This window comes from Eumetopias jubatus, unplaced genomic scaffold (genome assembly GCF_037043125.1).
Source record: "Eumetopias jubatus isolate StellerSeaLion01/CBP00866 unplaced genomic scaffold, mEumJub1_p1.0 scaffold_5, whole genome shotgun sequence".
Lineage (NCBI taxonomy): Eukaryota > Metazoa > Chordata > Mammalia > Carnivora > Otariidae > Eumetopias > Eumetopias jubatus.
Window position 1 is genome coordinate 49,683,803 of NW_028274811.1, and position 15,623 is coordinate 49,699,425.

At 37.5% G+C, this 15,623-nt stretch overlaps 3 protein-coding genes across 7 annotated transcripts in view; 2 read left to right on the plus strand and 1 right to left on the minus strand.

Moving 5' to 3' along the window:
- TRIM23 (tripartite motif containing 23) overlaps window positions 1–4,436 on the minus strand; it is a 32,489-nt gene extending 28,053 nt beyond the window's left edge. Inside the window, exon 1 of the mRNA XM_028123855.2 lies at window positions 4,315–4,436. Within this exon, the coding sequence (XP_027979656.1) occupies window positions 4,315–4,395 (81 nt within the window). The 5' untranslated portion in view covers window positions 4,396–4,436. The remainder of the gene's footprint in view (window positions 1–4,314) is intronic.
- Window positions 4,437–5,087: 651 nt separating this feature from the next.
- TRAPPC13 (trafficking protein particle complex subunit 13) overlaps window positions 5,088–15,623 on the plus strand; it is a 39,394-nt gene continuing 28,858 nt past the window's right edge. For 4 of the 5 annotated variants that reach the window (XM_028123867.2, XM_028123868.2, XM_028123869.2 and 1 more), the window contains exon 1: window positions 5,088–5,190. In XM_028123867.2, coding sequence (XP_027979668.1) covers window positions 5,145–5,190 — 46 coding nt within the window. In that variant the 5' untranslated portion in view covers window positions 5,088–5,144. Of the gene's footprint in view, window positions 5,191–8,947; window positions 9,029–15,623 lie in introns of those variants that run through there. The other variant, XM_028123870.2, reaches the window with a different exon arrangement.
- Window positions 5,108–9,970, plus strand: SHLD3 (shieldin complex subunit 3). Its single transcript, XM_028123873.2, has 2 exons — window positions 5,108–5,190; window positions 8,224–9,970. The coding sequence occupies exon 2, from the start codon at window positions 8,337–8,339 to the stop codon at window positions 9,090–9,092; it is 756 nt and encodes a 251-aa protein (XP_027979674.1). The 5' UTR covers window positions 5,108–5,190; window positions 8,224–8,336; the 3' UTR covers window positions 9,093–9,970.

Consider the following 15,623-nt stretch of genomic DNA (forward strand, 5'->3'; position numbering starts at 1 on the left):
CCAATATATTCAAAGTGTCATACAATTTTAATTTATTTTTTAAAAATACCCACACTGAACTGTTCAATTATATCAGTAACTACTATGTCAGCCATCCATGACCTGCTACAATCTGGCCTGCATCCCACTGCTTCCCTGCCACCACCTTCAGACTCTATTCTCAAACTGTATCAAACAATTTGTAGTTCCCAGAACATGACAAACGGTTTGTTGCCTCTTTTTTATGCTAATGCTGAGGAAATAGCTAAACAGACATTTTCCCAGTAGATTGTTCTTTTAACATTAATAAACAAATTTCTAAACAACCGTATCTCCCAGTGTACCCACAGCTCATTCCAACTGAAATGACCACACCACCCTTTGGGCCATCATGCTTGGATAAGTGTTCATCTTAACACCCTAAACATGTTAATTCCATTATTGGCTTCCAGCCTGTCTTTCCCTCTTAAATCAAAAAGCCTTCAGAAACAGGGCATTACAAACAACCTAGTAGTAGTGTGCTTATATAAATAAAGTCTGACAAGATTAAAAATTAAAAACAGCTCAGGGCGCCTGGGTGGTTCAGTCGTTAAGCGTCTGCCTTCGGCTCAGGTCATGATCCCAGGGTCCTGGGATCGAGCCCCACATCGGGCTCCCTGCTTGGCGGGAAGCCTGCTTCTCCCTCTCCCACTCCCCCTGCTTGTGCTCCCTCTCTTGCTGTCTCTCTCTCTGCCAAATAAATAAAATCTTAAAAAAAATAAAAAATAAAAATAAAAACAGTTCAGCCCAACCACCATCCCCCAACAAATTCACAATGCAAGGTAAAAAGCAGAAAATCCACAGTGGAAATCAGATTAAATCCATTAAAAATTTAATACTAACTCTGTAATTAATTTGGACTTAGTGCATGAAATACAAACATCTTTCACTGTAAATTGATAATTCATAATTGACTTGCGTCCCAGTATGGTTCAAAAGAGGCTTAAATGTAACACACAACTCACAAGAAAAGACATAAAAACAGCTCTTTAAGTATCTGAAAAGATGTTCAATCTCACTCAAAACACTTTGAAATGCACTTAAACCTAAACCAATATACTTTTTTCAGATTAGATCAAACAGGTTGATAACCCTTGTGTAACCCTTTGTGTTGGTGAAGATGTGGGAAAACAGATATACTTCTGCCTGCTGTGAAATATTTAATGACTAATATAGGCTTTATGAAAGGCAATTTGGCAATACCTATCAAAAGTTTACATAGCTTAGTAATTCTATTTCCAGGAATTTATCTGACAAATATATCACACATGTGTGTCAAGATCTCTATGTTATTCCTTACAGCACCATTTGCACTTGCAAATGATTGGAAACAAAATAAATAGATAGCAATACAGACTGGAAAATAAACTATAGTATATTCATATAAGGCAAAACCATGTGGTTTGTTGAGAAAAAGGAAGTTTCTTATGTATACACACAGAATGATTTCATATGAATAAAGCAAAGTGAAAAATATATAGAATATTTAGCTTTTGCATAAAACTGGGGAAAGAGAACATACATTTATATGTATATTTTTACGCAGGCATACTATCTTTCTAGCAGGATACACAGGAAACTGATTACACTGGAATAGTGGCTCCCTATAAGGAAGGAAAATAGATGGGAAAAGTTACACATAAAGTGTATTATACACACTTAAATGTATCCTACATTTTTAAAAAAGGCAGAAGTTTCATTTAAATGGTCTCACTTAAATATCAAATTCATTCAATACAGAAAAGATATGAGAATTAGATATAAAATAAATGCAACATTTTTATAATGTCCTCATTTCTGTAACACCATAATTATGACCATAAACTCCAAACAATCAAATTAAATTTCAGTCCATTTATATCTTTTACCTCTGACCCCATAATTACACAAGATAAAAGAACTTAAGTTGCCAATACAGGTTTTTTCAAAAAGCACTAATAACATACCACAGATTTATAAACTAAACACGGGTCCAAAAATAAACTTACTAGACTATTTTGTATCAACTCAGTAAACAAAAGAGTAAGAAATTCTTTCTTCAGTATTTATGAACATGAACTGTGGCTAACAGCACAAGGAATTAAACCCTAAATAAGAAAAAAAGCTCTTAATTTTATCAACTTCACAAATATGCCAAAGAGAGCTTCAAACTTATTACATGTAGACCAAATTTTAATAAACCAGACCATATTTAATTTAAGTTTTTAATTTATTTTTTTTTAGTAATCTCTACCCCCCAACATCGGGCTCAAACTCACGACCCTGAAATCAAGAGTAGCACACTCCTCCAACAGAGACAGCCAGGCACCCTAACCAGACCATATTTTAATGGACTAAGAAGACTCACTCTTCAAAAGAAACTTTCCTGATTCTTTTTTTTTCTCTCTTTTTTTTAAGATTTTATTTATTAGTCAGAGAGAGAGAGAAAGAGAGAGCTCACGCACAAGTAGGGGGAGCGGCAGGCAGAGGGAGAGGGAGAAGCAGGCTCCCCAGTGAGCAGAGAGCCCGATGCAGGGCTCCATCCCAGGACTCTGGGATCATGACCTGAGCCAAAGGCAGATGCTTAACCACTGAGCCACCCACATGTCCCTTTCTGACTTTTTTGAATGTAAATAATTTCATAATATCAGATTTTTGTCTTTGAGTTTTCTAATGAAAAAACCCTCATTATCAACTTGTTCATTATTTTACCTTTTAGCATTATATACTTCAACTTTCACCTTCCAATGAATAATTTCTGCTTTCATCTATGAAAATGACAATGAGTTTTTTTTTAATTTATGCCACCATCCTCCTTACAAATTATGGCATAAGGATCTTGCCAAAAAGGACTACCCTACTGCACAACTCAGGCACATTTTACATGTGAAGATAAAAACAAACTGAACCTCTAACATATCAAACTCTGCTGTTAACAAATTTGAGTAATATAAGGCTTTTGTGTATTTTTTGAGATTTTAAGACAACTAGGATAACAAAAGTAGATACAGCAATAATATCCATTCTAATTACAACTTCTTGATTCAATCTAAATCACAAAATAATCTTTAGGTATTCTCTACTTAGGTAAAGCACAATTTAATAAATAAAATCTCAACCATGTAACATGCCTAGTAACAGGGCTCCTCTGTATCTCAGATATGCTGTGTACCTTCAGATTAACTTCAATATAAAAAGGCCAGATGAATCAAAAGCCATCAATAATTGATAATATACCTGTGAGCAGAAATGTAGCATTTGTTGTCATATAAAACCAACATTAAGTGAAAAATCATAGGTGCCTATTACCCAAGATCTTAAAATAACTTCAGATATTATCGGGTATAGTGGTTCTCAACTTTGGTTGCACATTAAAATCACTTCTGGGAATGTTTAAAAAATATAGTGATGTCAAGTTAATCAGAACTTGGGGAGAAGGAACGTATCAGTAGGGTTTTTTTTTCTTTTAAGTCCTCAGTTATTCTAAATATGTAGCCAGTAATGAGAATTACCCGTAACTCAGATTACAACAATCCTGAAAGTTATTCTACAAACCGATGAGATCAGTTCTCCCTTGCAGATCTTCCATATGTTTATAGTGGAAGGGAAATGTGAATCCCACATATTTCAATTGATTTGTTAGTAAATACATTTTGAAGCATTTACGCATGGTAGAATTTCAAACCTGAAGCACAGGGCAATTCGTATATCCTAACGTTAATGTTCAGCCATGCTGCTGCAGGGACACTTCTCAAAAGTGTTGACAGACTATTCTAATAAAAGAGGAGTGGGCAGATCAACCATTACTACATGTCTGGTTATAAAAGTAGTGCAATATTGAAAACCAGATTTTAAAGGCAGTCAACCCTGGATCCATGACATACTGTGTTAACGTAAACCTGAGTTTCTTCACCTATCAAATGGTAATTATCATATACCTCATAAGTAGATATCAACGAGGTAAAATACTTAACATAATATCTGGCGATAACAATGGCTCAATTTAATAAAAATAAACTAATGCCTGTTAAGCTTAACAAAAAGGAGAGGACCTAGGCAAAGACCGGTCAAAGTCAGTCTCACAGGCCCAAAAAGCTCTTTTCACAAATGTCCCCATCGGCCAAGTAGAGGACTGGTATGAGCGGAAGACCAAGCAACTCCAAGCCCGAAGAGATAAAAATCGCGGAGGGGACGGCATGGCTTGTAAAGCCTAGAGGGGCGCAAAGGCCCAAAGACGGCCGGGGCGCGGCCTCCAGACCTCAGGGATGAACCGAAGGGAGGCCGATGGTGGAGAACAGATCACGCAATGTCCCTCACCTTCACCACGGCCGTCCCTCGGCTGCCCTGACGGCCACTGTCTAGTCCCGCTCCAGGCTTGTTTACAATCAGGGTAGCCATCCTACGAGGAGCGGTGCCGCAGAAGCAGCCGTCACGGCCTTCAGCTGAGGGGCGGGGTCGAGCCACCTACCCAGAGGCCTCGGCGTTCGCCGCCGGCGCACAGGCGCAGTAAGACGCGGAGCGCCGCTGGGTTGACCTCTGGGCTCCTCCTCCTGCCAGTCACTAGCTCTTTAGTTGCACAGCCTTGTCTATATGAGCGCTTTGCTATTTGTATTGGTATTATCCGGGAGTCTGTAACTGAGGGCAGGAATAAAATTAAAGGAAAAAAGAAGGGCTAAAGCAAGAAGTAAGTTTGCGGGGTGAAACTCCCGTTTCAGTAACGATCTCTTCCTAATTGCCGAATAGACGGGGGAGCAAAGGGGGACTACATCTCCCTGCATACAATGCGGTTTTCTTTAAACTACAAATCCCAGCATGCAAAATCCGTTTCTTTTACTCCGCGTTGTACGGATTTGGGAAGCTACGTATTGTCACCGAGGAGTGGTTTCTTGAAGTCATGCTGTTTGACTGTGGCTTGAAAATAGGGAAGTATGTTATGTGTAGGTCTCTAAGAAGCAAGAGATGGCTTTGGTGAAAAGAAGCCTTTGAGTCCGTAAAGGACGTGCTAAGAAGAGAATTTACGGCATCACCAGCGCAGAGAGCCCGTTGGGAGTGATTTGATCTTCCCGAACGTCCGCTTTTTGTTTTCTTCCGGGCTGCATTGAACCTCTTCAGCTGCCGTAAGCAGTGGGTCGAAAGTGCTGATCAAAATGGAAGTGAATCCCCCCAAACAGGAGCACCTGCTGGCCCTGAAAGGTAAACTTTTATGAACCTGAATCCCTTTAGTCTGTTTTCTCCTCTTCTCTCACTAATTCTCGAAGCCTTTGCCACTTAGATCTGGTCCCTGGGATGTAGGCCTCGTTTTTCTTAAACACTGTTAGTGCCTGCCCTCCTGCTCTGTCCTTTGGCGCCGAGTGGAAAGAAGCAATTTCTTCTCTTTGCTTTTTAGGTTTGACAGCCTCCCTCTAGAATGGAATAGATACCTGGCAAATCACTCATTGTGTGATATGCTTCAGTTACCAGACTGGTTTTAACCGCAGAAGCTAAGGTCCCTACCTTACCCGGGGAGAGCCCAGTGAACCAAGATGATTTACAATAGGCATCTACAGTGATTTCTCCTTGTCTATTGTGCCTTCATGTGGCACTGATAAAGTTACTAGGCTTCAGCTTCATCTGTAAAGTTAGTCTAGTATTGCAGTAAGCAGTGCCAAGGATTTAGAAATACATAGTACAACAACCTATAATTTAGATTTAAAATTTCAGTTTACTTCAAAGTGTTGTGGATATGGGAAAATTAATGCCAACTTTCATTTTCTGCACACAGCAAAAATCTTTAATAAGTTTAATGATTTACTTGTATTTGGGGAAAACCAACAGGGCAGAGTTTTTCTGGAATTCTTACTGTTTTCTGAAAACCTTTTATTTAAAATGCTTTCAGCTTTATTTCATCTGTTTTCTACTTCCACGAACGCGCTTCTTCTTTCTTGGATGCTGTACTGTGTGGTTACCAGTAACTTCTTGGACTGAGCTGAGAAAAGGCTCAAGAGGCATTTGAATTCAGTTACACTGCACTTAACCTTCCTCGTGGCATCCATTTTGAGGGACCCTTATCCCCTCCCCAGTTATGATGTAGGCATCACACATTCTAGAAGCTTACCAGTCCCATCTGTAACATAAAATCATATACTGATAGCTGAATTTAATAGGGTTGTCTCTGATCATAGAACTAAAAAACAATATTAAGTAATACAGCAACAGGACCTGTAAGCTTAGCCTGAGCAAATGAGCTAGACTAAAATGGGTTCTTCTGGAAAAAAAGGAAAAGTAACTTGTCATGTTTTTTCTTAATCTTACATCAAGTATGTGGAATAGATTTTACTTAATATCTATCAGAAACTTAAGAAACTTTTTCAGGGTCACAAAGCTAGTAAGTGATTGGAGGCAGTATTTCAACAAGGCCTTCCTCCATCTTTCCAAGACTCCTTATTGCCTCCTAATGAAGGAAACAGCATTTTCAGAGAACATTCCTTCATCAATTATTTTGATGGGAATTTGGAACAGTTCTGTTAGCTCCTAGGTATGATTTTATGCAAGCTGGAAGCTATTAAACACAGTTATATTCCAGTGATGTGGAAGCTAATTGCCATTGGGTATTTTTAGTTTTCTATTTTTCTTTATTTTCTGAAATAGAAGATAACCTGGGAGATGATTTTAGCGGCCTAAAAGGATGAGTCCTTTGAAATTCATGAATAATTTCAGTTTTATTAAAGTTCTTTGGTACCATTGTTCTCCCTTGTTAATCAAGAATTTTCACAAGCTTTGGGGCGCCTGCCTGGCTCAGTCTGTGGAGCATGTGACTCTTGATCTCGGGGTGGTGAGTTCAAGCCTCACATTGGATGTAGGGATTTCTTAAAAAAAAAAATAATTTATTAAAAAACTTTTCACAGATTTTAATTTTATTGATTGTTGGATGCCAAGTATATCAGTTTATGTGATAATTTAAGTTTACTTTCTTATCTGTGTAAAATATTAAGGAGCTCTCAGAACTTCATCATCCTCAGAGTATGACATTGACTAAGTTCACAAAATGAAAGAATTCTCAGTGCCATATCTTACAATGTGAAAGTATAAGGAAGAGGAAAGAAAAAATAAAAGCATTATTAATGCTTTTAAGAATAGGCTCTCTATGTTTAGATTCATATTAAAATTATGGATGTTAAGGATCACAGTTATTTATGAATTTAAGTTGTCAAATCTGTTAATGGACATTAACAGTAGGTGAAAAGAATCATTATGAGATTAATTACTTCTGACGGAATCAGTGGTCAAATGAGTATTGTGACATCATGACAGGGGTCCCCATCCATGGTCATTCTGGCAATGGGAGAACCCCTTTAAAAAGTTCTCTAATGATTTGGGGGAGAAGAGATACAACCTCTTTTTTTTTTCTACAGTATTTAGGATTTGAAAGAGTCTGCATTATGGCTCATGCAGCTTTGGACTTGGTTAGGAAGCCTAACTATATGCTGGAACTTATTATCAATGACTTCATTTGGGGCAACTTGAAGACTTCTTTGTTCTAAGAGGACAAAAAAAATAGGGAAGGTCTAGTCTAGCCTTCTTGGTCCTCCTCCAAAGTGGAATTCAGGAGTCATGGTACTAAGGTCTTGATACTGTGAAAGTCCCCCATTTATACAAAGGAGACTTCGTCACAAACCCATTCCTAGCCTGTTTAAAATCAGAGTTAAACTATTTTCATGTTACTAGTGTTTACTACTGCGAATGAAATAAAATCATTAAGTACTCTGTCTATATATTTGGTAGAATTCATATAATTTTAAAGTATAAAATTATTTTTCTCAAGGCATTAAAAATTACAATGATTTTCATTGTCCTCAATTCAGAGTCTCAAATTTTTAAGTATTACTACATTTTTGGTAACTCCAAATGAATCTCCTATTCTAAGAATCACTAATTTACCCTTTGTTTCTGCTAGTCTTAATGTTATTCACCTAATATATTAGTAACAATAGTTCCAAATCCTTTATATCTGTTAAGTTAGACTTGTTGACTCCTAGCAGTTTTAGGCTGGAAGTGATCTTATAAGGCATCTAATCAGATCCCTTATTTTGGTGAGATAAAACATTTCCAGTTTTGTGGATTACATTCACATTTACCAATAGCACTTGGTAAAATATCATATTGGGATTGGTTTTGTTTTTTCTTTTTCCCTATTTGTGTGTAGGCTATCCCTACCATATCTTACTCTTTGCAATACTTCCACTTTAGGTCCTGTTTTCCTCTGATTTGGAAAGAGTCTTATAATTAAAAATTACATTCTAGCGCTGAGGAGCGCATCTAAGAAATGTTTTCTTCATTAAGAGTAACTGGATTACTGCAGAATGACTACAGAAGTAATATTACATTATCGACCATATGAGAATGATCCCACACAACTGCCAAAAATTGCAGAGAAAGCAATTCAAGACTTTCCTACACGTCCGCTATCGAGATTTATTCCTTGGTGTTTGCATGATGGGTCCAAACTTCCACTCAAACCTAAAAGATCACCACCTGTGATTTCTGAAGAGGCAGCTGAAGATGTGAAACCGTACTTAACCATTTCAGAACGTGATGTTAAATCACAGAGTTATGATTGCACAGTAGATCTTTTGGAATTTCAACCTAATTTAAAAAACAGGAAGCACTTAATCCGGTCACACTCACTGAATGAGCAGACTAATTCTGGAACTCTAGATAAACATTCAGAAAAGGGAAGACAGCACAAGAAGAGGTTTTGGAGTGTTTCACTTCCCAACAGTAATTGTACTGAAAATATTTTTCCTTTGTCTAAAAAATTGCAAGATAGTTTAAAGGCACTGAATTTGCATTCACTTTATAGAGCAAGATGGACTATAGAGCATGCTCTTTGTAACAACCAAACTCTGGAAGACATTTGGGCAAAACTCAATCAAATCATCAGGCACAATGAACTTCCATCTTGTAATGCTACATTTCAGAGACACTTAGGCCAAATTTGGGTGTTCTGTGATATTATGTACTGTGAATATGTGGGAAGTCTTCTTAAAGGAAGGTTAGCTCTTGCTGGGAAAATGAATTTATTTGTGCATAAATATGGTGTTATTTTTAGTATGTAATGAATTTCACTGATTGTTCAAGAGAATATTCTGAATGAACTGAGTATGATCTGAAATAATGAGATCAATTTTTATGGGATTTTAACTTTTTAACTTTTTAATTTGACCTCTCACTAAGATAGCCTATTCATTCTTAATATGGTAAAAAAAAAAAAAATTGTGTGGTAACTTGTATACATTTGTTTTCCAGAAATAAATGGCCATCAGTTGAGTTCCTAGACATCTCTATTAACTCAAGAGCTTTCTGGGTTATACTTTTAGTAGTCTTCTAAAAGAATTGTGCTAAGTTGTTATTTATATTGAGTTTAGAGATAAAATGTTCTATCCCTTTTGTTCTGTTACTTTTCCAGTGGTTGAATTAGATATTACAATGAATTACAGTGGATAGTTTGGATTTTGGTAAAGCCCCAAAATGTAATTTTATAGTGTTTTTCCTTTACTCTTCTAAAGTGTAATGATTTTTTTAAAATAAATAAAACCAGTTCATGGCAAATGCTATTCAAGTAGCATGAACATAGTTCAAATTGGGAAACTAGCCCAGATTCTACCAATGTTTCCAAAAATCTGTAACTGACTATTTGATGTGGAATTTTGAAACAAAAGTACAAAATGTATAATTTGCCTAAACCATAATGTATCTTTAAGGATATAACTTATTTTGAAGAGAAGTATCAAATGTGGATAAGAGATCGTTATTTATTTAATCTATTACAAGTAGTTCAATCTTTATGATGGTTAATGCTGATTGCTAGTTGACTGGTTCCTAGAGTTATTGTAAGTTTCCCATAAGCAGAATGTTATAAATTGGGTTTACACATCTCCTCATGAAAATACCCAAAGTGATTTTACAATAAAGCTTGTTATGAGCAGTTTTTTAATCCAAGAACCATACTTTAATTCTTTATTTAAATTCAATTTAGTTAACATACACTGTATTATTAGTTACTGGGGTAGAATTTACTGATTCGTCAGTTGCATGTAACATGCAGCTCATTATGTCAAGTGCCCTCCTTAATGCCCATCACCCAATTAGCCCTTCCCCCCATTCACCTTCCCTTCAGCAGCCCTCAGTTTGTATCCTCGAGTTCAGCATCTCTTACAGTTTGCCTCCCTCTCATTTTCAGTTTATTTTTCCTTCCCTTCCCCTATGTTCATCTGTTTTGTTTCTTAAGTTCCACATATGAGTGAAATGATATGGTGTTTGTCTTTCTCTGGCTTACTTTGCTTAGCATAATACCCTCTAGTTCCATCCACTTCGTTGCAAATGGCAAAATTTCATTCATTTTGATGGCTGATTAATAATTCCATTTTATTTGTATACCACATCTTCTGTATCCAATCATCTGTCAGTGACTATCTGGGCTCTTCCCATAGTTTGGCTATCGTGGACATTGCTGCTATAAACATTGGGGTGCAGGTGCCCCTCCGAATCACTATCTGCGTATCCTTTGAATAATACCTAGTAGTACTATTGCTGGGTCGTAGGGTGGCTCTATTTTTAACTTTTTTGAGGAACCTCCATACTGTTTTCCAGAGTGGCTGCACCAGTTTGCATTCCCACCAACAGTATAAGAGAGTTCCCCTTCGTTTGCATCCTCGCCAACATCTGTCGTTTCCTGAGTTGTTAATTTTAGCCAAGAATCACACTTTATTCAAAAGAGCTTTGTCTTCACATGTGGCAGATTTAAAGTTTTCTCATTTGTATTGATTGCTTTCTGCCTCTTTCAGAAGCAGTGAAAGGGTAATTCAGACCTGGAAAACTCAAGATTGAGTTTTACTGCAAATAGTGCAATGATTTCAAAAGGAGGAGAGATCATTTCTCATCTATCTAGACAATACTTAAGAAGTAATCAAGGCCTAAGAATTTAGAATCCACTGCTACTCAAGCTTTTTTGGAGTATTTAGAACCTTAGGACTGATGATTCTAGCACAAGCTAATAGTAGGGCTCAGCAATATTTCTCATTTCTCATTTCCACTGTTAAGTCATAGATGTGGAAGTAAATTGGGGACACAGGAATGCTTACAGAAAGGTGGATCTGTAAGACCATTTGATAAAATACCGATGGCATTTTACTCTCTAGGAAAGTGGCAGCGATACCATAACTTTATTTTTCCCTGACAACCTCTCTACCATCAGATAAATGTTAAATTCAACCAAAAAAAAATATGTGGAGGGTATCATACGAATTTAACTTTCTTTACCAATTTATCAAATAGCTTAAAGACCATTTTTTGAGAATTTCAAAATGAGCTCCTGCATAATGATCACTTTGATAGAATTTGCTCAAAATGCCCAGGATTCACAGTTCACAAACTTGAAATCGTTCAGGGACTAGACAGGCAAGACTAGAACGTAGTTAAGGACTTTGAACTTGGAAGAAGATTCTCCTTTAATTTTTTTATGTTCTTTTCAAGCAAAATGTATACACAAATTGAACTTGGCCCAGGTCATTAGTTTGTAACCTCAGGCCTATCTCTTTCATAAATTATTGAAGACTTATAAAAGTTTTTTTATAAGATAATAGGTGGAACCTGAATTTCATAAATGTGTTTTGTGAGTTCCAATTAAAATGGCACTACACGTGACACTATTTGCTGTGTGTAGTGAATATTTGATTTGGCACTTGGCAGAAAATCACATATTCTTTTTTGCCTCTTTAATTTTTGACAAAGAACCTGTTTTTTTAACATTCAACCTGAATATAAGATTATCATTTAATAACCAGTGCTTTATTGGGGCACTTCGGTGGCTCAGTCAGCTAACCTCCAACTCTTGATTTCGGCTCAGGTCATGATCTCTGGGTTGTGGGATCAAGTCCTGCTTCAGGCTCCATGCTCACTGGGGAGTCTGCTTCTCTCCCTCTCCCCTGCGCCCCACCGCCCTTGTGCATCTATTCTCTCTATATATAAAGTAAATAAATCTTTTTTTTTTTAAGATTTTATTTATTTATTCGTGAGAGACAGAGAGAGAGGCAGAGGGAGCAGCAGGCTCCCAAGGAGCAGGGAGCCCGATGCGGGACTCGATCCCAGAGTCCTGGGATCATGACCTGAGCCGAAGGCAGATGCTTAACCATCTGAGCCACCCAGGCGCCCAGTAAATAAATCTTTAAAAAAAAAAATAACCAGTGCTTTATTATAGTTCCTCTGCCAGGTTTCTTAAGCCTTGCTTTTGTTGGTAGTTGCTCTTTTCCAACTAACATTACGTGTAATATTTGAGGTCCATTAATTTGCTATAAGACAGGAAACATTGAGTTTTGTTTTGTTTGTAGTTTGCAAAGCAATGCTCTTTTTTAAATTAACATATTATTTGTTTCAGGGGTACAGGTCTATGATTCATCAGTCTTACACAATACACAGTGCTCACTGCAACAATACTCTCCTCAATGTCCATCACCCAGCCACCCCATCCCTCCCACCCCCCACCACTCCAGCAACCCTCAGTTTGTTTCCTGAGATTAAGAGTCTCTTATGGTTTGTCTCCCTCTTTGGTTTTTGTCTTGTTTCAATTTTTTCCTCTTTTCCCCTATGATCCTCTTCCTTGTTTCTCAAATTCCACATATCAGTGAGATCATATGACAGTTGTCTTTCTCTGAATGACTTATTTCACTTAGCATAATACCCTAAAGTTCTATACATGTCATTGCAAATGGCAAGATTTCATTTTTTTGATGGCTGCATAATATTCCATTGTGTGTGTGTGTGTGTGTGTGTGTGTGTGTGTACATATACACACCACATATACCACATTGTATGTGTATATATATATACCACATATACCACGTTGTGTGTATGTGCGTGTGTGTGTGTATATATATATATATATATACACATACATATATATATCACAATGAGTTTTAATATGAGATACTTTTACATTACTAACTGGGCTTTCCCAGTTTGTGTTTAAGAATCTGCAGTATGACGAACTGTGCTTTATAGTAGTTTTCTTTGAGTCCATAGGATGATAGTATTTCTTACCAACTGCAGTCTCCCCCCACTAATTTTTCCCTCTTTGAAAATATGATGGAAACAGGTATTTTTAATACCAGTTTGGGAAGTTTTTATTTTTAATGGAGGGTTATTCTTTACCCACCCTCTATTATCTCATCCCCTAGAAAATCATAGAATCAGTAAAACTAAGTTTTGTAAGACTTTTGTACACAATGGAAGATTGAGCATATAATAAGCAAATAAGTTGGATACACATTTGGGTGAACTCAAAAACACTTTGTTTTTTTTAAGTTTTTATTTAATTTCCAGTTAGCATACATTTAATATTAGTTTCAGGTGTAGAAAAGCGTGATTCAGCACGTCCATACAACACCTGGTGCTCAATACAAGTGCACTCCTTAATCCTTTTCACCTGTTTAACCCATTCCCCACCACCTCTGCTCTGGTAACCATTAGTTCTCTATAGTTAAGGGTCCATTTCTTGGTTTGTCTCTCTTTTTTTTCCTTTTGCTGGTTTGTTTCTTAAATTCCACATATGAGTGAAATCACATGGTATTTTCAAGGACACTTTTTTAAAAAGAGTGTTTTAGGATTCCCTTGAAGAGTGTATTTTTATCAAGATTAGGTTTCTTCTGGGGGCACCTGGGTGGCTCAGTCAGTTAAGCATCTGCCTTCAGCTCAGGTCATGATCCCCGGGGTCTGGGATTGAGCCCGCATCAGGCTCCCCGCCCAGCTGGGAGTCTGCTTCTCCCTCTCCCTCTGCCGCTACCCCCTGCTTGTGTGCTCTTTCTGTCTCTCTCTGTGTCAAATAAATAAATAAAATCTTTTTAAAAAAGATAAGGTTTCGGGCGCCTGGGTGGCTCAGTCAGTTAAGCGACTGCCTTCGACTCAGGTCATGATCCCGGAGTCTCAGGATCGAGTCCCGCATCGGGCTCCCTGCTTGGTGGGGAGCCTGTTTCTCCCTCTGACCCTCTCCCCTCTCATGTACTCTCTCTCTCAAATAAATAAATCTTAAAAAAAAAAAAAAAGATAAGGTTTCTTCTGAAATGAAAAATAAATGGGGAATAGAGAACACCACTTGGTGTTAAAAGTGAGCTTAGAGGGGTGCCTGGGTGGCTCAGTTGGTTAAGCGTCTGCCTTCAGCTCAGGTCATGATCCCAGTGTCCTGGGATCAAGCCCCCCCCTCACCCCCAGACAGGCTCCCTGCTCAGTGGGGAGCCTGCTTCTCCCTCTTCTCCCCGCTCGTGCTCTCTCTTGCTATCTCTGTCTCTCTCGATATCTCTCTCTCTCAAATTGAAAAAGAAAAAGTGAGCTTAGAGTCTTAGATATTTAGATTGTGAAAAAAAAAAACTGTCTCTTCTTTATCATTTCTAGAGCCCTTTATTATCCCCTTCAGATTGTGCTTAATTTTAATCTGCTTTCCTAGTTAGAAATGAGTGAAGTAGAAAGTTAGAAAACCTCCCTCAACCACTTCCAGTGCCTCGTCAATGACCTGGTTAATTGGTTAATACTCTGCTTGACATGGAGTCCTATTTTGAATTCCCATAGGATGTTTCTGATAAGGCATGACATTCCAGGCCTTGACTCCAGTCTTATAATGAATAATAGATTTATTTTTGAACAAAGTGAATTTATCTGAATTCAGATCTAATTCTGCCACCTATCTGCTATAGTCTTTTATATGCAGATTACCTTCTCCAAGCGTCATCCTTATGTATAAAAGGTAGATAATGGTACCAAATTTGTAGTCATGAGAATTTAATATGTTGGTAGTTGTGAAGTATTTAGCATGTTCTCTAGCACTAGTAAACGCTCAGTATATATCAGTTATGCAAGTGACTTGAGAAATTTTAAGGTTAACATTTGTTGCCTGTTTCAATAGCCATCTATTTATATTTATATTATCTGTTTTTATTTTATTTTATTTTATTTTATTTTATTAAGTAAGCTCTGTGCCCAGCGTAGGGCTTGAACTTAGGACTCCGAGACCAAGAGCCAGCCAGGCACCCCTCAACAGCCATCGATTTAATATAACATTGTTTAATGGCCTCAGTTCATAAAACTTAACATCTTCAAAATAATACCAGTTAATGAGGATTTGGGTGAGGTGCTAATTCATTCAGCAAAGATTTATAGAATATACTATGTGTCAGAAACTATGTCAAGCAACAAAGCCAGAAAACTGAATATAGTACATAAGAGCCTCAACCTCATGGAGCGTGGATCAGAGTGCTGTAAGTAAGTACATATATCAGTTCATGACAAATACAAGGGACTATGAGAGGGACAAGGTGAGCTGTTACTTCTTTTTTGGAAAAGATGACATTTAGCCTGAGACCAGGATGAGAAGGGCACTAAATTTGGTGTGAATGATATAGCTAGTTAATAGTTAGGTTGTACACGTTTACATATGCTAATGATACCACTTATATTGTGAATTGACCATTTAGGTCAATAGTCTTTAAAGGTTTTTGGGTTTGGGCTCCTGGGTGGCTCAGTTGGTTAAGCGACTGCCTTCAGCTCAGGTCATGATCCTGGAGTCCCGGGATCGGGTCCCGCATCGGGCTCCCTGCTCGGCA

Coding starts and splice junctions, on each gene's coding strand:
- SHLD3 (XM_028123873.2), top strand. CDS start 8,337: ATGACTACAGAAGTAATATTACATTATCGACCATATGAGAATGATCCC.